The 26,003-nt window shown below is 48.7% G+C and overlaps 7 protein-coding genes across 7 annotated transcripts; 4 read left to right on the forward strand and 3 right to left on the reverse strand.

Moving 5' to 3' along the window:
- Nucleotides 1-1,799: 1,799 nt before the first annotated feature.
- N7520_007411 (glycoside hydrolase family 28 protein) lies at nucleotides 1,800-3,105 on the forward strand (the record flags this gene model as incomplete). The annotated part of the gene is made up of 4 exons (XM_057141345.1): nucleotides 1,800-2,042; nucleotides 2,101-2,523; nucleotides 2,587-2,716; nucleotides 2,777-3,105. 4 exons carry the CDS (start codon nucleotides 1,800-1,802, stop codon nucleotides 3,103-3,105), a joined length of 1,125 nt encoding a protein of 374 aa, XP_056995351.1.
- A 1,359-nt stretch (nucleotides 3,106-4,464) lies between these two features.
- Nucleotides 4,465-6,623, forward strand: N7520_007412 (MDR family MFS transporter; the record flags this gene model as incomplete). The annotated part of the gene is made up of 9 exons (XM_057141346.1): nucleotides 4,465-4,710; nucleotides 4,763-4,839; nucleotides 4,895-4,946; nucleotides 5,009-5,183; nucleotides 5,234-5,257; nucleotides 5,313-5,384; nucleotides 5,446-5,946; nucleotides 6,031-6,191; nucleotides 6,249-6,623. The coding sequence occupies 9 exons, from the start codon at nucleotides 4,465-4,467 to the stop codon at nucleotides 6,621-6,623; spliced, it is 1,683 nt and encodes a 560-aa protein (XP_056995352.1).
- Nucleotides 6,624-8,742: 2,119 nt separating this feature from the next.
- N7520_007413 (uncharacterized protein) lies at nucleotides 8,743-9,483 on the forward strand (the record flags this gene model as incomplete). Its single annotated transcript, XM_057141347.1, has 1 exon — nucleotides 8,743-9,483. The coding sequence occupies one exon, from the start codon at nucleotides 8,743-8,745 to the stop codon at nucleotides 9,481-9,483; it is 741 nt and encodes a 246-aa protein (XP_056995353.1).
- A 3,162-nt stretch (nucleotides 9,484-12,645) lies between these two features.
- On the forward strand, nucleotides 12,646-13,917 carry N7520_007414 (uncharacterized protein; the record flags this gene model as incomplete). The annotated part of the gene is made up of 1 exon (XM_057141348.1): nucleotides 12,646-13,917. The coding sequence occupies one exon, from the start codon at nucleotides 12,646-12,648 to the stop codon at nucleotides 13,915-13,917; it is 1,272 nt and encodes a 423-aa protein (XP_056995354.1).
- An 874-nt stretch (nucleotides 13,918-14,791) lies between these two features.
- Nucleotides 14,792-19,822, reverse strand: N7520_007415 (PT repeat family protein; the record flags this gene model as incomplete). Its single annotated transcript, XM_057141349.1, has 1 exon — nucleotides 14,792-19,822. One exon carries the CDS (start codon nucleotides 19,820-19,822, stop codon nucleotides 14,792-14,794), a length of 5,031 nt encoding a protein of 1,676 aa, XP_056995355.1.
- A 2,118-nt stretch (nucleotides 19,823-21,940) lies between these two features.
- On the reverse strand, nucleotides 21,941-23,089 carry N7520_007416 (uncharacterized protein; the record flags this gene model as incomplete). The annotated part of the gene is made up of 1 exon (XM_057141350.1): nucleotides 21,941-23,089. The coding sequence occupies one exon, from the start codon at nucleotides 23,087-23,089 to the stop codon at nucleotides 21,941-21,943; it is 1,149 nt and encodes a 382-aa protein (XP_056995356.1).
- A 1,122-nt stretch (nucleotides 23,090-24,211) lies between these two features.
- N7520_007417 (GNAT family N-acetyltransferase) lies at nucleotides 24,212-24,724 on the reverse strand (the record flags this gene model as incomplete). The annotated part of the gene is made up of 1 exon (XM_057141351.1): nucleotides 24,212-24,724. The coding sequence occupies one exon, from the start codon at nucleotides 24,722-24,724 to the stop codon at nucleotides 24,212-24,214; it is 513 nt and encodes a 170-aa protein (XP_056995357.1).
- Nucleotides 24,725-26,003: the final 1,279 nt, after the last annotated feature.

Below are 26,003 nucleotides of genomic sequence, written 5' to 3' on the forward strand. Positions count from 1 at the left end.
GGGGGTGATAAATAAGTGCAATCGAAATTCCGAACCCGCCCCTGAGTCTTCCGTCGAATCTCCCTCCAACACTTGAGTCCAGGCTGTTTGTTTACGAAATTGCCTAGTATCATACTCAAACTCCATTAAGACTGCCGAGTAAGGTTCAATTCAAACTGAGAGCCAGAAGCGGATTATTGAGTAGAAGGATAGTCCTAAGAAACTGAGAAGTCTACATGAACGGGCTGGTCGCAAGGTAGTGAAGAAGTAGGTAGAGATATCTAGGGACAGTAAGGTTGGATAATATAGCGTTGAAATGCGATGAAAAAGAGTTCATAACATTTGATTTATTATGTTACTTAGCATATTAGCTATAAATCATTTAATTTCCATGGTCTTCAGCGGGTAAAATGATATTTTAAGTGTAGAAAAAAGTATGGTGTAGAAGTAACGGCAGAATAAATACAAGTCACTTAATTTCAGGCGAGGGAAGTGAATTCAGCAGGTCCCAAAGTAAATCGCAACAGTTAAATTCTTATCTGCCCACTTAAGTCCATGCAGCGGTGCGACACATCCATCTTAAGATCAAAACCGGACAGACTTTTCATATCAGGGGACATGTTATACTTAGATAATGAAGGTTGTGTCGCAGAAGAATCTTTCTTACGGGAGAAACATTTTATTATCTACAATCTCGCAACCGAATTTGGATGATCACGGTCTTTCCTGGAACGATGGAGTCAGGTTAGCTCGTATGGTGGTGCCAAGCCGTCATCAATGCCAGAAGCCCACATTGGTATCGAGCAGCCCTGTCATCCTTAGTCAGCTACCATTACCCACACAAGATCCACACCAATCCCTTTGACTAATCACAACCCGCGAAATCCTGACTCCTTTTAAGTGATTTACTGCTCCTAAATCATACCTTGTCAATTTATGAGTGTAAGTCTATGGCGGCTTTCACTTAGCTCTCAGATGACAGGCATGGGGGGCTCACCACTTGATTCAATTCTCCGACGGGCGATTCGGGATTCCAGCTACGCAATCACCCACTGAAATATCTTTACCTAGTAAGTGCGTCATAAAGAGATTTCATAGATAACAATTGAAATATAATATATTCGAAACCTTTCATTCCACCAGTTTAGGCGCCGTCGGAGGATTCCAATTTAGGGTTAGCCGCCGGAATTTCGAAAGTGTTCTCACTGAAGGGCAGGTTTGCATCAAGCTAATCTGATAATGACCACCTTGACATGATTGATAAGTGCACGATGTCGAGTGAATAATGCCTAGGCTCGTGATAAAATTTCCGAATACATTTCAAAGCTGGATTGCTCACTCGTGCCATGAGCAGGTGGTCCACACTTTGTTAGTGGGTCCCCACTTCGGGCCCTATGTGTCTTTCTTCGAAACCGCCACCCATTTAAACTAAAAGTGAATGTGAATTCTAGAAAGTCGTTATCCCCTGGATGAAAAATTTCCACCAATGATCGTGTTATATTATGCCACTACCTCTCTCTAGGGGCCGCTTACTGATGAGTTTATTATGCTCCACCAAACTAGTAGAGCTTGAAAGTGAAATGAAATCCACAAATCCCGATAATAGGAACGAAGCCGACGATGTCATTGGGGGAAATAGCTGTTCCCTGTATCCACCAGAGTTCCGCAATTTCTCATGCAAGATGGTCCCTGATCCAGTTCGTTGACAACGACTGACCCCTAGGAGTATAAAATGGCACCCTCGCCGTGTTGTTTGAAGGCTCATCAACCACATTCTTTTATTTTCTTTGTTCTTTTACTTGTCATTCATTATTTACACCATGGTTCTTGGTCTTAAGCTCGCTTTGGTTGGCCTGCTCGGTGCTGGCGCCGTTCACGCCGCCCCGGCTGCCACTCGTGCATCGGAAATTGAGCAGCGCTCTTCCACTTGCACTTTCTCTGGCTCTAAAGGTGCCGCCTCCGCCATCAAGGCTAAGACTTCTTGCTCGACTATCATTCTTTCCTCCGTCGCTGTTCCAGCCGGAACTACCCTTGATCTGACTGGTCTGACTAAGGGAACTACGGTAAGAAGTCCAATCCGACCGGCGGCAGCATTTGAACCCCCACTGATCTATTGTACAGGTCATCTTTGAGGGTGAGACCACCTTCGGTTACGAGGAGTGGACTGGTCCCCTGATCTCGGTTTCTGGAACCGACATCACCGTTAAGGGAGCTTCCGGGGCCGTCCTCAACGGCGATGGTTCCCGCTGGTGGGACGGAGAGGGTTCTAACGGTGGCAAGACCAAGCCTAAGTTTTTCTACGCCCACAGTATGATCAACTCAGTCATTGAGGACATCTACATCGAGAATTCCCCTGTCCAGGTCTTCAGCATCAATGATGCCAGCGATCTCACTTTGACCGGCATCACTGTCAACAATGCTGATGGTGATGACAATGGTGGCCACAACACTGATGCTTTCGACATTGGTAGCAGCACTGGCGTCTACATCACCAATCCCACCGTCCACAACCAGGATGATTGCTTGGCCATCAACTCTGGCTCGGTGAGTAATACAAGATTTTGTGGACTTCTGAGAGCTGCCATTTACTAACATAATTACTCCTAGGACATCTCCTTCACAGGAGCTTCTTGCACCGGAGGACACGGAATCTCTATCGGCTCTGTTGGTGGACGTTCCGACAACACCGTTGAGAATGTCACCATTGAGAACTGCAGCATCACGAACTCCCAGAACGGTATGTTAAAACATCGCTTCAAGTATTTTAATCATCCCAGCTAATGCGCAATTGGCAAAGGTGTTCGCATCAAGACTGTCTACGGTGCGACCGGGTCCGTGAAGGACGTCACCTACAAGGACATCACCCTTTCCGGAATCTCCGACTATGGTATTGTGGTTGAGCAGGACTACAAGAACGGCAGCCCCACCGGTACTCCCACTAGCGGTGTTCCCATCACTGGCCTTACCTTGAGCAATGTTAAGGGAACTGTTGACAGCAGCGCGACTGATATCTACGTTCTGTGCGCCTCCGGTGCCTGCTCTGATTGGACCTGGAGCAGCGTCAGTGTCTCCGGTGGCAAGACCAGCAGCAAGTGCAAGAACGTTCCCAGCAGCGCCAGCTGCTAGAAAGTTTGCATTTGAGCTAGTATATTGGCCAAGGCCTTTATGTACTTATAGTTTATTCTTTGCATTTACTTTTGCAAAGCCCCCCAAAGGGTTGATGTTGATTGTTTTGGACATCGACCTTGAAAATAATAATATCCTATTTTGTGCTGCAATATTTAAAATTGTTCCAGAATAATATTTTTCAATTAGCATAGCTGCTACCAACTCTCCAAAGGCATAAAACGGTACCTGATAATGACCCGCCAATGGCACAGGGGGCACGCTAGCATCGCAGACGCGAAGATTCTTCAACAATCATCATTTCGTATTTTCCGACCGAAGAAAATGTCCTAGCGTGGAGGGCACCTTAGTAACACGCATTGGTGAGGCTTAACCACATTCCTTTCCTTCTTTTCTTACACTTCGTGTATACAGTAGCTAACAAGTTAGGCTTCCATATGATCTAAACTCTTTCGCTCTTTCTCAGCGCCACTTTCGGGAAATAGTCTACTATGTAATTAGCTCATTATTCAGTATTTTACATATCTTCTGTGACGGGTGTGCTCCATACACAGTACAGAATTTTTTCTATAGATATCTCTCGTTCCAGGAAGTTCGCGGCAAATAAGCCAAACTCGAGACATTTTGAGAACCACGTCAAACCCTATGCTAGGGCCCATGATAGAGCTCCCAGAAACGGTCATTCTCTGTACCAATTATGGTAAACCATAACAATGGTCCCTGGAGGAGTAGAAGCCAGTGGTGGTTGCTGATGTCGCCGAGGCAAGTAAGTAAGAAGAGCTTGCAGACATATACTGGGGGTTCCTAGCGAGAGATAGTGGCATACACAGCCATTGGTGAACCCCACCAGACACTCACACAGCTAATGCCCATGCCAATGAATAAAGATCTACGTGATCGTCGAATTTCTAATACATATTATCAGCTCGCATATTTCACGCCCCTTGGGTTATCCAAGGATGCCACCCTAAGGAATGGGTGCCATGGTCCCCAAGCGATCAACTCGGGAATAGACGCTAAGCGTGGGATCTGGTGTCCTATCAACTCTCGCGCTGTACGGCTCTATCATATTTTCACATCTATGTTGTGGCCACCACATTCCCAGGTATCATGGAGGAGATGTATGGTTTGTGAAAAGCTGTACCAAATAGGTTTGGTCTACCCGAATATCGTATGCCGTGAAGCATCATTGGCGCCTTCACGCTGCCCCTTGCCGTGGTACTTTATGATTGGTGCGCCGAGTATAGACTACCTTTGCCCCTTCTTCTATTCTATGTCACTTGAATTCGTCTGTTCGCCTATTGTTACCTTCTTCCTGTGTATGCTACAAGAATCGCAAATTCTAGTCCTCTCGTTGCAATGGAAAATGCAAAGAGCCCGAGCAGCTTTGAACCCTCTGGTGTGGAGACACACGTGAAAGGGCCAATATTACAGTTTTCGCTCAGCCCTTTGGTGAAGACTCCAAAGGAGGCCACAGGAAAGAATTTGGAGCCAGCCAAAACTAAAGAAGTTAAATATCTCACCGGGACCAAGCTTGTCATGGTGATAAGTGCAGTGACTCTGGTTAACTTCCTTGTTTCACTTGATATTACGATCATCGTGACAGTGCGTCCTCTTTCTATATGGTGTTATGAGCTCCCTTTGATGTGACTTGCAGGCAATCCCATCAATCACTACGCATTTTCACTCCCTTGACGACATCGGGTGGTATGGTAGCGCGTATCAAATTACCGGGTATGTCGGATTTTTAAAACATTTGCGGCATACAAAGTACTAACATCTAGCTCAGAGCTTGTGTGCAGCCTCTGAGTGGCAGAATCTACACGAACTTCAGTTCGAAAGTACTTGGAATCTTCAACTTTCTCCTGTGAACTCGAGAATTTTCATCTAACTCAATTTGCAGTGGACATACCTCGGCTTCTTTTTCGTCTTCGAGTTGGGTTCACTTCTTTGTGCTCTAGCTACTTCTTCTAAGATGCTTATCATTGCTCGAGCCGTTGCTGGAATCGGGTCTGCGGGCTTGACAAATGGGACTTTGACCATTGCTACATCTTCTGTCCCCTTACATAAGTCACCTCGTGCACAATCCTTCCTTAATGCTGATGAATCTTGCTAACAATTTTATCAGCGCTGATCGGGGCCATTATGGGCTGTAAGTACTACCATCTTTAGGCATCTCGAAATAATAATTAATATTGGTCTATCAGTCTCCCAACTTGGAGCTGTTCTTGGTCCCCTTCTGGGAGGTGCATTTACCGAATACGTGACATGGAGATGGTGTAAGCTCCTGGGAGACTAGTCTGGGACATAAAGTATGAGTTGACCGTAGTCTCTAACTAGGCTTTTATATCAACCTCCCGGTCGGTGCCATCGTGGCGTTGCTTTTGGTGTCTACCGAAATTCCCGATGAAAATGCCAAGATGAAAGACGACGTTTTTTCCATCATTTTCCACAAGCTCGACCTCATCGGATTCGTTTTCTTTACTCCAGCAGCCGTTCAGCTTCTCCTTGCAATTGAGTACGGGACAAACCAATACGACTGGAGCAATATGACCGTTATCGGACTCTTCTGTGGTTCTGGCGCTACATTCATTGTCTTCATTTTCTGGGAGCATCGCCAGGGTGACCTTGCTATGATTCCTCTTCCGATAATCTCCAGGCGCATAGTTTGGGCAAGCTGCCTGGTGATTATGTGTAATGTTGGAATAACTCTTGTTGCCTCTTTTTACCTTCCCATCTATTTTCAAGCTGTCAATAATGACTCTCCCACGATGAGCGGAGTCTGTATTCTGCCTGCTGTTCTGGCACATTTAATTTTCGCAGTGCTATCCGGGGTTTTAAGTAAGTTGATTCCTTTTACACCTCTACCTATTCTATGCTTCTACCTGCGTTCCACGATTTTGCTTATACTCATGATACTTCTAGTTGGGAAGCTCGGGTATTATCTTCCGTGGGGTGTTTTCTGCGGTGTGGTTGCTTCCATCGGCAACGGCTTAATCTCGACCTGGGCTCCAGATACGCCGACTGGGAAATTGGTGGGATATCAGATACTGTTGGGAGCTGGGCGTGGAGCCGGTTATCAAGTGGTAAGTATCCTGAGATTTTCGGCTATAAAACTTGCTAATCCGGATATGGGAAAATAGCCCATCATTGCGATTCAAAATGCGCTCCCGCCCAGCCAAGTTTCTATCGCCATAGCAATTCTCATATGTTCTCAGAGACTATTCGGTGCATTATGCCTCACATTCGCGCACGTGATTTTCTCGAGCGGACTAAAGAATTTGGTCCCTAAGTATGCGCCTAATGTGAATCCTACGACAGTAATCAAGGCCGGAGCGGCCGGTATTCGAGATGTGGTATCGAGTCAGGATCTGGCTGGCGTGGTTAAAGCTTACGCGGATAGTATTGATCGTGTTTTCTATATGGTAGCTGCACTCGGGGTTTTTTATTTGGCGTTTTGTTCAGGGATGGAGTGGAAGGATGTTCGAAAGAAAACACCTTCTGCGGAACATGTTTAGAGATGAGTGCTTTTGGTCAAACAACAGAAAACCTGTGATATACACACTTTATGCCGATCTTGACTATATCCTAGGTATTTGCTTATATAATTAAAGAATGCTTCGATCATCATCACTCAAGATTAGACTGTTTCGATGGCTTTTCATGTATGAATTCTTCATCCCACCTTGAACGCTTTGGAAGCCGCTCTGCTGAACGGCTCTAAGTATTGCTCTCTCCCTACGTACGGAAATTTTCCAAGTAGGAAACTTCATCATCTTCTTCTAATTGTATTTTAATACCCGTGATCTTCTGTAGTGACTTTTAGCCTTGGTTTTACCAAGCACATTATTCAGTTACCGGCTCTCTCCCTAGGTAAGTAGATCGGCGCTTTAGAGTAATCAAGAGCGGCGCCGGTGTCCATGTTGAGACAAGAAGATAACTCACCATTTCATCATAATGTAGAGGATTAGGATAAGTACTGTAAGGGTAGAGATTGAGGCGGTAAGTTAGATCTTCAATTGACTGCTTAAGGCTACTAATGCTACTAAGTTATGAGCTGGTGGAAACTTGGGCGGTGAGGAGCCGAACTAATCTTCGGATAGGTTCCTGAGCCTCAGGCATTGATTAACCCTGGGCTAGGGGACTTTTACCGCCAACATTCCACACCCATCAGAAGGGATCTTGAGAAGGGAAGACGATAGCGGAATGCCTTGCTTGCAGCGAACTTTTTGTAAGGAGAGGTGTTTATAGAACAGATTCTATGCAGTGTTCATGGTATAGTCCTGTCAAAGACGATACGTGAAATACTGAATAACGGGCTAAGCTCATAATATACAAGTTCCCGAAAGTAGCGCCATGAAAGAGCAAAAGAGTGCAAATCTTGTAGAAGCCAAACTTGTCAGCTACTGTACACGCACTCACTTCCTTTTGTCCATATCGTACTCTTTTACAGCTGTTTGGTCTATTTGCTTTTTTGAATTGAGTCCCACGAGCTCGTTCGACTGCGAGCGCGTCTTCCCCCCTGTCTTTTTCCTTTGTTCGCTTTGACGAGTCAAAAAGCTTACTTTAGTGTGGTCTACAGCACATTTTTGTTTTCACTCACGCCCACTATCCAGCAGGCATCCGCAAATACTGCTTACAGATTCAAACAAAGTATACTCAGTTGCACCTAGAGTCTCGGTTCTACTTCTTCAGAGGACTTACTTGCCCCGAACAACGCCTTCAAAGCCGCACGTGGAGCCTGGCTGTCACGTTTGCTTTCCTTGCTTGGAACTTTCTCAACGCATGCAACTTTGGCCTCTCTTTTTCACCAGTCATACCTTTCCTCTGATAACACTTCTATGTAGAGCACGCTGCTGTTGGGATACTCATTACGAATTACATGTCAAATCGATCCATCAACATGGCTCCCGATTCTTGTGGTGATAAGTCCCAAACCCCAAGTCACACCTTACGGACACACGATTGGGACTGGGTGACTGTGCGGAAACACCCGCTGCGAGATTTTGAAACTGTGGGGAGTTCTCATAATTTGTTCATGAGTCGTTTGGATGAGTTTCAAGAGGTAGTGTGCAACCAAAAATGTCTCGTGCTCCAGAAGCCCCAAAACAAGCAAAACATGTGTGGTAGTCTTGCAAACGATCTCTTACGCCAAAGTCTTCAGCGAAAGGGCCCTCGTGTCATCGGGGGAGGTGAAAAGGATCAAAGCTCCACATTTCCTGATTGGATCAAAACGGTCCAGTGCCTGAAAGCCGGCTTGTTCAAGTCCTGCAAAGATGACAGTGGGATTAATGTGTATCGAGCCGATTTGAATGGTCGCCAGGTTGAGATTTCAGAGGCGGAAAAGCAAGTTTTGCACACCTTCTCTATGGGAAACTTCATTGTTCCCTCAATTGAAGACCAACGGATGGAGCTGGAGGCCAGGCGAACAGTATTAGGGTCTTCTGAACAATTGGTTCACCAACTAAGAGGTAAAAAATTTCAACTTACAGTTCTCTATGAGTTATCCACTTGCTGATTTCAATAGACGGACTTTCCAAACTGCTTGACTTCAACGAGGCTCTCAAGCAAAGTTGCAACGATCTTGAGCTTGACTTGCAAGAGGAAACTGAGCGATCTCAATTGAGAAACTACTCAATGTCGCAACCACCCCAGGAAACGCGTCATCAAAGCCCTACTGCCCATAGCGATATCGCGAATCTCACACGCGAAGCATCTGAAAGGCAAGTCCAGCAACCCAGTGATGTGGCTACCGGGATTGCAGACCGAGAGACCCCTTTCCAGTCAGAGACTATGGAAGATGGTCCACCATCCTCGAGGCTAGCCGAGCATGTGGATGATGATTTTTCGACGTCAAGCCAAACAAGCCAAGATGATTCTATGAATTCAGAGCAAGAGAGCTTGCGGGACTCAGAGATAAAGATGGAGGACAGCCGACATTCTACCCCGCGACTAGCCATAAACGGGGATGAGAGTGCCCCGATCCCAATTCGAGGCAGTCAAGATGATCCCATGCGTTCAGACTTACGCCCCACATGTGAGGCTTCGAATATGATGTCTTCGAGCGCCACCGACAATCCCATTACCCCGATATCGAAGGATTTATCTCCTTCATTCTCAACGATGCAAAAGCCAATAGCCAGGACTGCGAAGGAGAAAATCCAGGGACCGCCTTTCCTTGTGAGTCTTGTGTCGCAAGGCTTGGACTGGGAAGAAATCCGGGAACAATACGCCCGCGAATTTGGAATCTGGCGCACCCCTGGATCCTTGAAATATCATCACAGTATCCATAAGCACGACGTCAAACTAATGGTACTCAGGATCCCGCCCGTGCAGCTGCGCGAGATCTCGCTCCGGACACCCGCTCTGGGCCCGTGATCGCATTCAGTCTACACAGCATTACAGACTACTGGAATATCATAAGGCTTGTCGCTCAGGTACTTCTTTTGTTCCTTTGGATTATGATGGCCCGTGTAAATCGATTATGACTAATTTTAATGTATTATTGGCCTCATTGTCTGCATCCGATGTTTATAGCAAATAAACTGTATCGTATTCATCATAATTTATCGGGTCTCGATTGACCTCCACCTCATACTTTGCACAAGCGAGGGACAGCAAAACTAAATTAAAGCCGCGGATAGGATGGTATTCACCCAACGAATTGGATAAGAAGGAAACCAAAAAAAATAGGAGATTTAGTATTCCCGCATTATCAATTGATACTTTGAAGTTACAGCTATAGTTCTGCCACGAGTCAAAAGCAAATTCTTGATGTCCAAATCTGGCAAGATCAGAGGCTCAATTAACTAACTATATAATGTTGAAATTGATATCAACAATATGTAGTTTCCGGCAGCACAGATATTCCAGTACCCGAATCACCAGAGGTTTTCATTCTGATACTGACAATGTTGCGAAGATCTCATGTAAACAGACTTGATCTAGATCCTGCAATTTGCTTAATCGAATTTTGGGTCTACCAAGAATAGCTTAAATTGGTTACTATATATCGACCAATAAGAAGGGCTGATGAGTTTCCACTTTGAAGTCACGGCACTGGGTGACATGTTTCCATGTCACGTACTTAGTAGTAGCGATTCGAGAAATAATCGACAGACCAGATCATCGAGAACGTCACATTTATATATGTATTCTCCTGTGGATATGTCGTGGACTCCAAGCTACAGCGATCAACCCAGCCAGATACAACCATGTGGGTGAGGCAATTCTCATGCTACAAATCTCAGCCGAGACTTTGTCATAATCGACAAGTCACTGTAACAGGCGGACTTCGAAAGGCTTGTCTTCAGCGGATAAGGAAACTGGATCGTTTGTCTTGAATGAGGAGGGTGAGATCACTGGCCTTTTGTTTGATGGGATGCAGCACCAGTGGGCGTACACCGGTGTGGCGATGAACATGAATGATGCTATTCGCTCCATGAGACTGAAGCTCGGAGAATCGGTCAGGCCAGCTTTACGCTTCCTAAATAACTTGCTATCACCTTTTTTTCACTTTCTTTTTCTCTCTCTTCCACTCTCTCCCTGTTCCATGTTTCTTGAATTCTTCGCCCACCCAAAATTCAAGATATTTCTAAACTGCCTTCACCAGAAGATTCAATGGATACGTCAGTGTTACTCAGCTTTTGTCAACAGATCTTCAGACCGATAAACCCAATTCAACCTCAACCCCACGACGCATACCCCGCGACAGCCCTCCGTTATACCAATCTGCCGATAACCCTTGTGACCCTGCCGGATATACTCTCACGACGAACACATCAACAGCGAATGTGTAAGAGCTGCCTCTTTCACATACATCATGTTATCAAGTTGATTCCCAACTTTTATCAATAATAGTCTGTCTTCGCCACCATTGCGAGTCATCGGACTTCCAATCTCGCTGACAGCCCTTCCACTAGCGATGAGGACGATACGCCAGGTGCATGGGTAATGTTTTTCACGACGCCACCATTCAAGATCCCAATGGCAGCGAAATAATGGGATCTCTGCGGGAGCATTCTGAGTCACCAGTTGAAGAAGACACCCATTCGAGGAGAGCCAATCATCCAGGTTGGTCAGCGTGCGGATTTGTATGCGATACTGTTGTATGCTCCCATTAATGGCAAACTGGCAAATTTGGAAGCGCTTGTTATGCAAATCATTCGTGATGCTCATTTTGAAATCGAAGATCAATGCGAAAGTTACGGAAAGTGAAATGGGCCCTTTGCCGCCTGTGCCCAGATTGGTGGCATCCCGGAGTGCGCCAACTGCCACTGGGATAAACACGAGGATAGGTGTTCATTCATTCCCAACCCGGTCGGGGTGGTTGCAAATCGAGCTGCGCAGGTCGAACTTTCCCTGAAGACGAAAGAGAAACGGCACAAGCGCGTGGCTGCGCAACAACATATCCAAGAAGCCTTTTAAAATGACCCAGAATTTTCAAATAAAGCTGCTAGATGGTCTGAGGAGGGGAAAGCAGGGCAGATGGGTCTTTTCGCTGAAACCCTTCGCACCGCATGGTTGCGACAGCTCTTTGAAATGGTCAATGCGCTGCAGCCTCTCTTTACGGAAGTTGGACACGAGGACAATCAGGTGATGGATAGAATGGAAGCGCCTTTTTTAATCAATCCTTCGCTAGTGTCGCGGGCGATGATGGAAACCTTCCTCTACAGCATATATGATTCGTTTGAGTTCTTGATTTCTTTTTTGATTACCAGGGAATCGGGATAACCAACTAGAATAAGTTAGTTAGGTTAATGGCATTTGCAAATATGTTGATTCCCATCCCACTACTGTTAGTATACTTCGATTTTCAAGGTCCAGATCGTGACCAGCCTTGAAAATTTTGAGAAGTTGGGGAGTGTAGATCGAGATATTTATGGGTAAAGTTGGTGAATACGGACGTGGCTTGGCGTCTCGAAATCCGTCAACTGGTTACCCGGTGCGCCAAAAGAGACAAGTCTCTCAATTGCTAAGATACTATCAACATTATCCTCTCGTTCTTCCTTAGGGGCTGTTTATTCCCGGAACCCTCGGAACCTATTCTCAGACACGTCTAAAACGTTCTCATCCTTGCTAGTCCTGATCGGGATATCAGCTCCGTTCCCCGCAGTCAGACCCAGACCAGCTTCATGAGTCCCATGACAAAAGCAAATGTCTTCTTAATTTTGACCGGCTCCTGATGTGCCAGAGAATCGCGCTCGGAACACGAACGGAGTGACCGAGACCATGCTCCAAGACCCACTGAGTGGACATGAGAAACAAACTACGACAAGAATTACCGATCAAACCTACTCTTCAAAATCTTGGTAGCGGAGACCTAAACAGCCGACCAATTCGGGACTTCCGATGGGTGTTCTCCACCTTTTGGCACCGACACGAGGCATGAATGGCTCCCATAGGCCCACTTGTAGTAAGCCTAAGCCTTACTATGCAGGTGCAAGTAACTTGGCTGTGACCCCATCATGCAAATATAATATAATTAACTTGCGCTCTTCCCCTGGTTCCTGAAAGAATTCATTTCTTTGGGTTTCAGCCATGCTTTTCCCAGTTCGCTTGGTCCCTCTTGTCGGGAGTTTCATCTCACTCGTCTCTGGCCTGCCGTCCACGAGTGAACATGAAACATCTACAGTGCTTCTTCCTAGCGATGACCCATTCTACAGCGCTCCCCATGGCTATGAGGACAAACTCCCAGGGACTGTCCTTCGCCTGCGTCACGTTCCAGGCAATTTGACGGCCTCGGTCAATGCTTCTGCAGCATACAACGTCCTCTACCGCACCACGGACAGTCAATATCGTCCTTCATGGGCTGTGACGACCGTCTTCATCCCCGCTACTGAGCATCATGCCAAAGAGTCTGCCTTACTCTCCTACCAAATCCCATATGACTCCCATGACCTCGATGCTAGCCCCAGCTATACCATGCACGCTTCTCCTCCTACCGATGTCACCATTGCGCTTGCCGAGGGTTGGTACGTCAACGTTCCCGACTACGAAGGCCCACTTGCCTCTTTTACCGCCGGTGTGCAATCCGGCCATGCCACACTCGACTCCATCCGGAGTATTCTTTCCGACACGGCCACTTTTGACGTCCATGCTTCCGCCTCCCGCATTGCTCTATGGGGATACTCCGGTGGCGCCCTTGCCAGTGAATGGGCCACCGAGTTGCAATTGCAATACGCTCCGGAACTTTCTCTCGCCGGCGCTGCTCTTGGTGGTCTTACACCCAACATCACCAATGTGATGGACACCGTCAGCGGCACGATCTACGCAGGCCTTGTTCCCGAAGCTGTCCTCGGATTGGCGAGTCAATACCCTGCTACCTACGAGTATCTGGTTAGTCAGCTACACGAGAAGGGAAAGTACAACCGGACGACCTTCCTCAAGGCGCGGGATATGACTAGCTCGGAGTCTGGAACATTTTTCGCTTATCAGGATATTTTTGACTACTTTGTCGATGGCAAGGAGACTTTTGACGCTGCTGTTGTGCAGCACGCGTTGAATCGGGATGGATACATGGGATACCACGGTGTTCCCCAGGCTCCGATCTATGCTTATAAGGCGATTGAGGACGAGGTCAGTCCTATTGCTGATACGGATGCGCTGCTGGAGAGGTACTGTGGCGTCGGGGTGAATATTCTGTATGAGCGGAATGAGATTGGTGGGCATTCTGCAGATGCCTACAACGGTCATGCGAGGGCACTGGAATTTCTTGCCGCTGTCTTGGGTGGTACCTATGCTAGTGTCTATCAGACTACGGGGTGTACCTTCACTAATGTCGCTGTGAACGTCACCGACTCACCTCTGTAAATGCTTCTGTGTTGTGGTATGTGGAGTGGACTCGATGTATGTACAAAATAGAAATAATATGAATCAAAATACCTATAAAGCCAAAATATCCATTTTCTTCCCTTTGGTCTAGAACACGAGTCTTCAACACCGACAACCCAGCGAGGGCCACGGAGACTCTGCGGCCATGGAGACTCTGCGGCCATGGAGACTCTGCGGCCATATTCAAACGCCTACCTACTAGACACCATGAACTACTGAAGGTTCCAAGGTTGATACTTTGAGCTCCTGTTTTCGAGAGGAACAGCTTAATGAATAATTCACATTAATGCAAATTTGACAAGTTTAAATAAGATCATCGGCGTCATTACATACTACCTGAAGATAACTAGACCACACTTCGAGTTCTTTCATCGAGCGAAAAGCCAAGCACAGCGGAGTGAAAGATGACAAAGGAAATTCATTAACCCAGGAATGCAGGGGAGAAAAAAGTAAATCAAAAAATCAAGAACCGAGAGGGGATATGAAAATCGTAAATAAGAACAAGCCGCAGGTATCAAATACAGGGGAATCAAGCGTGTACATAACAATCTGTCAACTTTTTTTTCGGCGGGTCGGATGTTTCCACTTGAGCTGATTCGCGTGGTTCACGGAGGATCATTCTTTAAAATGAGCGCCAGAGGATGATAACAATAGGCACCGCAATGGCAATCAAGAACAGGGACCTGGTGAATCAGCGTCAGTATTGTGACTCCGAACCGCGCGTTTCTTTTAAATGAACCCAAGATATATCAATATCCAAGGGTGACGGCGTCAAGGGGGAAGAATGCAAATGACTACACTCCCGCGGGGTCTAGCGTTTTCCCTTGGTAAGCCAATTCAAAGGGCAAGCTGTCTATTGCTTGCCCCATGACCAGGGACGGAACATGCGTCCAACGCTTTTGAAGACCGTGCGCAGGAGCGCCTTGAGCCAATTATCAGATGCACTGTTGATAGAAAGAGCGGCGACTGACCGACTCTGGCTCGTGGGACGAGCATCTTCATCTCCGTTATCGGTAGCGGCGTTCGGAGGGGTGAGTTGTTCAGGTGCAGGTGCAGGCGCAGGGGTAGGCTGAGGGGCGACATCCTTCTGGCTCGACTCGGCGACGGGCTCACTCTCGGGCACTGCCTTGGCTGGCTCAACGGGGCGCTGGGCAGGTGGTGCTTGGATGGTAGTGACGGAGGTCAATTGGTCGTTGGAGGGCTGGTTAAGCTGCTGGAGAAGGGCTTCGCCATCGCCAACAAGTGCTGCGAGAACCGAATCAGCTTCGAAGGACGGGACGGACGCATTATGCGCAGGAGCCGACAGCAAAGGCTTACAGTCTTCTGGCTGCTCTGCAGCAGGTGCTTCAGGCTCAGCCTTCGTCTCGGTCTGAGTCTCTTCCTGTTCGTGAGAATGGTGCACGGCGACGGCGGCAATGCCTGCAGCGGCGGCGGCAGCGGCCACACCAGCTTCGAGAACCTCGGCGGTAAAGTCACTGTCCTTGGCAGTCTCCTCAACGGGCTCATCCTGGGATGTCTCAACTTCCTTACTCATAGACTCTTCGGCAGCAGGCTTTGGTGCCCAAGAGCTTCCGGGCCGAAGACCAGCGAGCAATGCGCCGTAGACATCAGGATCAGTAGATTGTTGCGGTGCGAATTCCTTTGCCTCCGTGACAGACTCCTCGGCCGCAGGGGTTTCCTCTGCGATGTGAGCTTCTTCAACGACAGGCTCCTCAACGACGGGGTCTTCCTTAGCGGTCTCCTCGACTACAGGCTCATCAGCGGCGGGGATCTCTTCAACAGTTTCTTCGACAGCGAGAGCCTCGACAAGAGGTGCCTCGGCAATAGGGGATTCCTCGGCCACTGCAGCCTCGACGGGGGTCTCCTCGACAGCAGGAGTTTCCTCAACAGCGGGAGCCTCCTCGACAACGGGAGTCTCCTCAACAGCGGGAGTCTCCTCAACAGCTGGGGTCTCCTCGACAGCAGGGGTCTCCTCGACAGCAGGGGTCTCCTCGACAGCAGGGGTCTCCTCGACAGCAGGGGTCTCCTCGACAGCAGGGGTCTCCTCGACAGCAGGGGTCTCCTCGACAGCAGGGGTCTCCTCGACAGCAGGGGTCTCCTCGACAGCAGGGGTCTCCTCGACAGCAGGAGTTTCCTCGACGATAGGGGCCACAGGGGCTTCCTCGGCGATAGGAGCTTCCTTTGCACTCTCTACAACTACAGGCTCCTCAGTAGCGGGGGTCTCGACGATAGTCTCTTCAACAGTAGGAGCCACAACAGCAGGAATTTCCTTAGCAACGGGAGCTTGCTCGACAACAGGTGCCTCAGCGGGGGTCTCCTCAATAGCGGGAGTCTCCTCGACAGCAACAGCCTCAACGGGGGTCTCCTCGACAGCGGGAGTTTCCTCGACAGCGGGAGTTTCCTCGACAGCGGGAGTTTCCTCGACAGCGGGAGTTTCCTCGACAGCGGGAGTTTCCTCGACAGCAGGAGTTTCCTCAGCCACGGCTACCTCAACAGGGGTCTCCTCGACAGCGGGAGTTTCGTCAGCGATAGGAGCCTCAGTAGCAGGAGATTCTTCAGCCACAGCCTCCTCGACAACAGCAGCCTCGACAGGAGCCTCCTCAACAACGGTAGCCTCAACAGGAGCCTCCTCAATAGCGGGAGTCTCCTCGACAACAGCAGCCTCGACAGGGGTCTCCTCAACGACGGGAGCCTCCTCAGTCACAGCAGCCTCGACGGGGTTCTCCTCAATAGCGGGAGTCTCCTCGACAACAGCAGCCTCAACAGGAGCCTCCTCAGCAGCAGGAGTTTCCTCGACAACAGCAGCCTCGACAGGGGTCTCCTCAACGACGGGAGCCTCCTCAGTCACAGCAGCCTCGACAGGAGCCTCCTCAACAACGGCAGCCTCAACAGGAGCCTCCTCGATAGCGGGAGTCTCCTCGACAACAGCAGCCTCGACGGGGTTCTCCTCGACAGCGGGAGTTTCCTCGACAGCGGGAGTTTCCTCGACAGCGGGAGTTTCCTCGACAGCGGGAGTTTCCTCGACAGCGGGAGTTTCCTCAACAGCGGGGGTCTCCTCAACAGCTGGAGTTTCCTCGACAGCAGGTGCCTCGACAGCAGGAGTTTCCTCAGCCACGGCTACCTCAACAGGGGTCTCCTCGACAGCGGGAGTTTCGTCAGCGATAGGAGCCTCAGTAGCAGGAGATTCTTCAGCCACAGCCTCCTCGACAACAGCAGCCTCGACAGGGGTCTCCTCAACGACGGGAGCCTCCTCAGTCACAGCAGCCTCGACAGGAGCCTCCTCAACAACGGCAGCCTCAACAGGAGCCTCCTCGATAGCGGGAGTCTCCTCGACAACAGCAGCCTCGACAGGAGCCTCCTCAATAGCGGGAGTCTCCTCGACAACAGCAGCCTCGACAGGGGTCTCCTCAGTCACAGCAGCCTCGACCGGGTTCTCCTCAATAGCGGGAGTCTCCTCGACAACAGCAGCCTCAACAAGAGTCTCCTCAACGGCAGGGGTCTCCTCAGCAGCAACAGCCTCGACAGCGGGAGTCTCCTCAACAACGGGAGCCTCCTCAGCGACAGCAGCCTCAGTAGCAGGAGCTTCTTCAGCCACGGCCTCTTCGACAACGGAAGTCTCTGTAACAGGAGCCTCAATGGCAGTCTCTTCGACGGGAGCTTCAACAACGGCCTCCTGGGTAGTCTCTTCAACTACAGGGGCAGCCTCTTCGGAGACGGGGTCAGCAGCAAGAACCTCAGCATCGATCTCCTTCTCGGCGACTGGCTCTGGGGTAGCCTCAGGCTGAGCTTCCTCGGTGGTTTCAACGGAAGCAGCAGCTTCTACTGAGGTTTCTTTAATAGGAGCTGCTTCAACAGGGGTCTCTTCGACAATAGGCTCTGCAACTGTCTCGACGGTTTCGGTGATAGGCTCTTCGATGACCTCCTCCTTAGTCTCCTCGGCTGTCTCGACCTGGACGGGCTCTTCAACAGCGGACTCAGCCTCAACATCAACAGCCTTCTCGGCAATGGGCTCAGTTTCCTCGACAGCGGCTTGGACAACGGGCTCCTCGGAAGTAATAGGCTCCTCGATAACCGGCTCCTCGGCAGCGGCTTCAGCGATTGGCTCTTCAGCAGCGGTCTCAGTCTCAGCGACTGTCTCGGTAATAGGCTCCTCGACAGCGGCTTCTGTGGTGGGCTCTTCTGTGGCAACAGGCTCGACAACTGATTCCTCAGCAGCGACAGCCTTCTCTTCAGCCACGGGCTCAGCCTCAGTCCCCACAGCATCCTCGATCTTCTCTTCAGGGGCCGCAGCGGTTTCTTCAATAGCCGGCTCAGAGACTTCCTCAGTAGGCTCTACAGCGGAGACCTCATTCACATCTTCCACGGGTGTGGATTCAACGACAGGCTCTTCTGTTGCGACCTCGGGAACGGTCTCCTCGACTTGAGCTTCCTCGGTGGCTTCGACGGGAGCTTCACTAACCTCCTCCTTAGTGACCTCTGGGGTGATCTCCTCGGTGGATTCGACGGGAGCTTCGGCAGCGGGCTCTTCAGTGGCGACATCAGGGACCTCGGGGGTTGTTTCCTCGGTCTTGGGAGCTTCTTCGGTGACCTCGATGGGAGCTTCAGTAACTTCCTCCTTGGCAACCTCCGGGGTAGTCTCCTCAGCAACGGGCTCGGCAACAGGCTCAGCAACGGGCTCAGCAACGGGCTCGGTAACGGGCTCAGCAACAGTCTCCTCGGCCTTAGGTGCTTCCTCCAAAGCTTCGGCAACCGGGGCCTCGGCGGTGGGCTCGGCGGCGCTTTCAGCGATAGGCTCCTCGGCAATGACCTCCTTCACCTCAGGAACAGTTTCGACCGCTTCGACAGCTGGCTCAGGAACGGATTCCTCCGCGACCTCTGCGGTGGTCTCTTCGACCTTGGGAGCCTCGACTTCCTCGGCCTTGGGCGTCTCTTCAGCGGCTTCGGCAGCAGGGGTCTCAGCAGCGGGTTCGACGGTCTCCTCGATAGCCTCCTCGGTCACAGTCTCTGGCGCAGACTCGGTGGGGATCGATTCCTCCACAACAGGCTCAGTAATAGAATCCGGTGTGGCCTCAGTAGTGGTCTCTTCAGCCTTAGGAGCTTCAATTTCCTCAGCGGGTGCTTCTTCGGAGGCTTCGGTAGCTGGAGCTTCGGTGGTCTCGACGGTCTCAGCGGTAGTCTCCTCAGGAGCCTCCTCGGTCACTGGCTCTAGAGCAGACTCGGCGGGGGTCGATTCGTCCGCAGCAGGCTCAGCAATGGCTTCTTCTGTAGTCTCGGCGACAGGCTCCTCCTTCGCGACTTCGGGAGTCTCTTCAACAACCGGGGCTTCGGTGGTGGTTTCGGCCTCAGCAACTGGCTCTGGCGCGGACTCGGCAGGTGTTGATTCTTCCACAGCCTCCACGGTGGATTCTTCTGTGACCTCAAGCTCGTCCTTAGTGACCTCCGTGGTTGTCTCTTCAGCCTTGGGAGCTTCAGACTCAGTAGATTCAGTGGTGGGGACCTCAACAGTAGTCTCCCCATTAGTAGCGGGGGTCTCAACTGTCTCAGTCTCTTCTGTGGCCTCTGTTCCGTTTTGTGTCGCCTCAACAGGCTCTTCTGTGGCCTCCGGCTCGGGAGCATCCGCAGTCTCCTCTCCAGCAGCCGGTTCAGAAATAGACTTGTTCTTCTTCTTGTTCTTCTTTTTGTTCTTCTTCTTCTTGGCCTTCTCTCCCGAGCCAGTCTCCGCTTCGGTCGATTCGGTCACATCGGGTTGGGTGGATTTCTCATCCACGATTACCACGGGGTCCTTGAGGGTCTCATCCGAGACTAGAGGCTCGTCAGCTCCATCATCTCCAAAACCAAACACTTCATCATTCCACTTACCATTATGAATAGCGGCGGTCGCCATGGTTGTAGGTCGTTAAAAATCGTTAAATGTCGTGAAAGGTGCGGGGGTATTATCGACAAAGGCAGGATTCGCAATTTGGCCAGCAAAAAAAGCAGAGTAACGCAGGATCCAAGCAATTAGCTGTACAGCCCACACAGCTCACAGAGCACGATGGGAAGAGAGGTATAGGATGATGGTGATAGGGTAGACAAAATTTGACTGATTAGGAGAAGAAAGAAAAAGTAAGAGGGGGAGGAAGCTTAGGCCAATAAAAATCCTTTTTTGTCCCCGATGCCCAAACAACTGTACAACCTGCATTGACCTTTACCAAAATCCCAAGAAAATTACCGGTGGATCATCTAGCATAGTTGGCACAGTGACCAACTCATACTAAGTTCATTTCTGGATAAGCGGACACCACCAGGTCATATTATGCCCAATAACTGCTTCTCTTTTTTCTTGGGCCGCTGGTCGATCCCCACTAGAGACCCAATATGCGGTGAAGCTGCCGAGGTTCTATTGGTTTTTTAGAGTGAAGAAGCGGGTGGTACTAGTTCAGGAGCATTGATTGATCGTCATATTGTGTACGACATTCAGTATCTACAATATTTACCCCTCTTTAGCATCGCGTTTTTTCTAACCAGGGGGGGGGGTTTACCCAGAGCTCATGCGAAGAAAAAAAAAAAGTCTAGTGGAGGCGCTAGTGGAGTGCAGGACCCATTTTAGACTGATAAAGGTTGACCAATAGGGTTCGATGGCCCCCGAGGTTCTGCCTCTCCACCTGTCAACTGCTTTTGACTCATATGACGAGATGATCGACCCTCATGGAAGTTCAAGTAAGTTAGTAAAAATTTTATCAAATTTATTTTCGGCATAAGGGGCTATATAGTTCAACGTAGTTCTTTCAGGGTCAACATGAAGTCCCAAGGTTCAACCTAAATTGATCCATGGGACCGGGATTTGGTTCACATGGCATGACACACTTTTAATCCTTTCTTTTTAGTCCCCTTTATAGACCCATTCTTTCATTTAGTTACATATAGACTCCATACCTACTTAATGAAATAGAAGTCACGCGATATTTCTAAATCTTACTAAGTCCGAAAGCCTTTGTTTACAATTGCGTGCAGCTAACACGGACCATCTCGGACTCCGTGCTCGTTTTTATTGTCTCCATCCAACTCCCGGTTCATCCGAAAAAATCCCGCGTACTTCCGTGATGAACGTGCTGTAAGATTATGTTCCCTGGGGATCTTCTCACCGTTCGTTGCTGTTCAATTACAGGAGATCTACCAAGTCCTCCTTGCCGATCGGCGCCTGAACGTGCAGATGTCTAACTTGGCGCATGGCTCCACCTGCATGGCTTTGACTTTCGAGGCAAGATCTTGTTATGCCTCGGCAGCAATTAGATACAAATATCAATCTCAAGGTTTGATCTATTGGTTGGTATATGCTCTTATACCTGAAATGTCGGCATTGCCAGTGCCTTCGTCATTGAGCCTTTCAAAAGATGACGTTTACAAAGTCATGTGAGACGTACATACAATAGGGCTGCTTATCCCCCAAGATCACGTGCATAGCATTTACACCCCGCCTGGATTAATTCTACCCATCCTATCATCGCTACCAAATGTACTCCCTAATTCGAGTCCACTGCAGAGCTACTTAGGAGTCGATCGAGTCAGAACAAAGTTCACAGAGCCTCATTGCCACGTGCGGCGACATGCATTTTTCCGCCTTGTGTCTCATCCGACGTCGCAAGGGATCACTCATGCAATTATCTCGGAGTACGATGAGATAGTAGAGAAATTCTTCAGACCAAAACTACGGGAATTCTCGATTTCTCAGATGCCATCTTGTATGCCTCGTACGCCGATGTTTCCCTAAAGCTTGGAGTATGTAGTATGTAGTATCTGTGTTTTTTCATCCTTGAGACCAGTTCAAGAGCGCGTTGATTACCTAGGTATTTCGAGGCAAAAATAGTTTCATATATCAAGTCGTCACTCCACCGAATGCCGTCTTGTCCCAAGGAAGATAATATAGAAAAAGGAGGTCCGGATAAAAACAATCGCATTTGATTGATCATGTAAGCACTTTGTAGATTCGTAGAATGAGCCATAGATAAAATTCCAACCTCCCCTAGTCCATTGCAAACCCATACCCATAACAGATCGAATCCTCGTAAAGAGGTGGAATCTCATCGAAAAGTGTAACAACATCAGGAGTGCAGTCCGTGTTGTGCCAGTCCATTTCCATTAATTCTAGCTGTTGTTCCACAGCCGGATCCATCGCAAACCCGTAGAAAATCGGATCATCAGGCAAAGTCATGACATTCTCCTCGAACAACTGACCAGCAGCTGGAGTGCAACGCATGTTGTTCTGCAAATGCTCATCCAGCTTCTCGAACTGATTAGTATGCAAATGATGGAGCTTGAACAACTTGTAAGCCTTGACACTGGCGTCGTCATGGAACTTGTTGGCCTCTGCCTCAAAATGCTGACGCAGAGGAGCATTCCCTCGGAGTGGCAGTTGTTGCTTCAGGATCCGAAGCGTACTGTCTCGGGAGACACGGCTTTTTTGCATTTCTTGAATGTTTTTACGAGCTGACATTTGTCCTGCCATGACATTCTCGAAAAGACTCCACATAGTGAAAGAAGAAGTATCGATTTCGGGATAAGCAAGTGAGCCATTCTGTTCTCCAGAAATGTTACCTTCAATCATGCTGAGCAGTTTCTTGTAGTCATCTTGAAGGGTCTTCAAGCGGTGGTGTGGAAATTCTCCCGCATCAGTCTGTAGGTCCACGCAGACCTGGAGACGGTCAATGATGTCGTTCAGGATTTGCTGAACAGCCCAAAGGTCATTGACCAATGCCCAGAATGATTCAGGGTAGTTGGTCTGTGGGAATCGTCGGCTGAATCCGGCCTCTTCGAGTGATTCTGGAGGTTGATATTCGGGAAACTTGAATATGGTATAGTAGCCCTCAATCTTGTCTGTATTGATCCATTCCCAGAAGTCTTGTTGGAACAGCATCTCTTTCATTGCTTCTAAGAGATTTGATCTCTGGTTTCGAGGGCGATACTGCTTCTTCTCTCGATCCGCAGCTTTAGATTTCCATATTGCCTCTTTTTCACGGGCATGCGAGACTGCATTGAGGACAGTCATGGGCGGTGGTACTTTGGCATATTGAAGTGCCAGGGTAGTCGGATCTGGGGCATAAATAGATGGACTGGCCACCCCAGGACCGGGGTAAAATGGCACTGGGATGCTCCAGTGATCCATTTTCGTCATTTGAACTTGTGGTGACTTAAGCGTGAATGGAATTTAGCACAGCCAGCTGTGCTCGACCAGAGGAAAAGTAACGGTGAATGGCCGCAGTCGAGGTCCAATGATTAAAAGAGAGCGAAATATAGCACAGTCCAGCTGTGTTCAATGGGAAGGAAAGAGAAGAAGTGGTGTGAATGGAAGTTTGACTTCGAGGTCAAGTTTAAGTGATTGAACAAGAACGGAGTATAGCACGGTCCAGCTGCGCTTGACGACGGGGAAAGAAAATAAAGAAATGTTTGAGGAGAAAGATTGACCTTGTCGAGTAGTGGAAGCTTCTTGGTAAAGTCAATTCAAGAGAATCATGCAGGTTCATCTTCATTGAATTGAATGAGGGCGTATCGAGCCCTCAATTTACAGACTAATGGAGAGTGGAGAATTCGTATGGAGCTGACAGTGAAGGAGAATAATGATTGTGCGAAGAAGGCAATTCACTTGGGTTGACTGCCCTCCATCACCTTTTTCAAGATCCAAAGATACAAGTGCCCCAGTCCGGGGTCGACGAGTGATAGAACTTAACATGTTGACAGTGAATCTCTAATGATCCAAACAAAGAGTTCTCCCTGTTCGAGTTGACAAGTGACGGGGCATGATATGGCTGGCTCAGTGAATGTCCAAAAAGTTGAATTTCCCTCACGGTGCTCGGTTCGCTAATTGAAGAGGGAGATCAAGTTGCAAAGATGGCTAGTTACTGTTCTCAAGCTCTGGTCCCCTGACTTCCCAATTCGGACGATTCAACACATGACCAAACCGACCGCATTATGACATTTCTACTTTGCATCCTTCATTTAGACGAAAAGGACGACGACATAAGAGGAGATAGGATCAATGACCGGAGCACAAATTCTTGCTTAAGTATTCAGACCAATCTAATTATCAGGTTCAATTTCAGTACTTCATGCTCCACCACTTCCCGTGATATCCCTCTGTCCAAGAGTCGCGGTTGATGAAAGACGCCAGGTCTCTTCACCCAAAAACAGATGTCTAGGATATCCTGGTACATTTTTCAACTAACCGGAGCTCCTTAGGCATTATATCCCAATCCCAGCCCAACGAGTTCCGCTGATCAGAACTGACCAACCATCAATCCTATAGTTGCAACTCCCAAAGCTCCCCGACCATCTTGATTCCGAACGACGCATGCTCTTCCGACGCAAGGTGCACAAATCCCTCACTTCCATAAATATGCCGTGCCGAGACCAATTCACTCTGAGTCCACAACCCGATATGAGAGTACCCAACTTCCCGGGCAAACTGCGTACATTGTCGTACCAGCGCACGACCGAGTCCTAGCCCGCGCGCACTGGGTTCAACCAGAAACAGACGAATTTTCGCTGCGTTTTTGGCGGCAGACAAATCTTTCACAAGCATGATGCATCCGAGGAATTTGCCATCTTGTTCAGCGATCCAGCAGCGTTCTGATTGGGGGTCGAAGTTTTTGAGGAAGTCCCCAGCGATGCCTGCGACAACACCCTCGAAGCGCTCACCCCAGCCGAACTCTTGGTTGTACAACACTCCATGTCGGTGGATGATCCATCCCATGTCTCCTGGGCGATGGGTTCGAAAAACATATGCCGGGCTTATGGGGGCGGCGCTTCCCATTGCGATGACAGATTAAGAAGAAATTAATTTTCAATAGAGAATATGGAGATGCAGATAATGAACGCTGAGTTTTTATCTAGTGGGTTTATTTTTTACTTATTGTGTCTTATCGCTGGGAATCTTCTGGTCTTCCTGTTGTCAACCACAGGGCGCGATCTAGATTGTAAAGCCACGGAAATATTATCCGGTTCATTTAACCAATCATCTCACCAGCTTGTGTGCAAGTTGTATTGACCTGGAATGCTACTTCTACTCGATTTATTCAGTTAATTTTCCGAATCTTCAAGAAATTTGTATTCCAGCCTCGCGGTGTCGACTCCATCCATGAGCTCCCACTGGCTTTATCTTTCTACAAAGCATCAGCTCGTGGTGCAGTCAACAATAACTTTGACTGGCTCGATTTACTGCCAACTGAAGACTCATCATCCCGCTTGAAGCTGCTCAGTTAATCTTATATTTTCTTTAACGCCACAAAAAGTTAGATCCCGACACCAACCCATGCATGTAAGACTTATCCAGCACTAGTACTTCTTATGATGGGAAGCCGGCTTTTTGACGAGGCGCGAGGATAGGCTGTCGTATATGCATGCGTGTGCGATGAATGATGATCATTTTTGATTCGGTGCGGGCTTCTAAGATCATGAGTCTGAGGCGGGGGGCTTGAATGACGGGATGTGTCCGTGAGTGTTTGTAAGCTTATTTCAATCTCTGTGGTCCTGCGGGGTTTGCGATAATGTCGAATTGAATGGGGCGGGAAAATTTGCTCATAGACCTGTTGGATGATTCTCTTGGTTTGTATTTAAGGTTAAAGGTTGCAGGAGTGATAGATGTCTTACCTTCTTCGAAGCTATACCGTTCTTGTGTCATGGAAATGCAGGGCTGATACTTGGCATCCGCTCGGTGTGCCCCTCTTCCCCGCATCGATTTTTGGAGCTCATGATCATTTTGTGAATTTCAATTGGCTGGCGGGGGCTTAATTTTTTCTAAACGCTATAAGCCCTCGAAAGCGTCCAAGACATCAGACTCAAGAATGGTCTGTCAGTCATGCTATATTTACGATAACTATGACTAGATTATGATCTGACATTTTATCAACCACATTTATCAAGCCATCATACCGCCGCCAAGGTTGTTCCTCTTATACAACACGGTGCTGCCTCGCCGACGTAGGAATCTATGATATACAGACGCACTGGCCCTGCGACGTAATTTGAGCGAAGGAATAGTTTAAAATTTACAGGGTAAAGTCTGCCTTGACTGTTTTTGGGGAAACCATCTT

The sequence above is a fragment of the Penicillium odoratum genome, assembly GCF_028828045.1.
Source record: "Penicillium odoratum strain IBT 22623 chromosome Unknown utg000005l_segment0_segment0, whole genome shotgun sequence".
In the NCBI taxonomy this organism is placed as follows: domain Eukaryota; kingdom Fungi; phylum Ascomycota; class Eurotiomycetes; order Eurotiales; family Aspergillaceae; genus Penicillium; species Penicillium odoratum.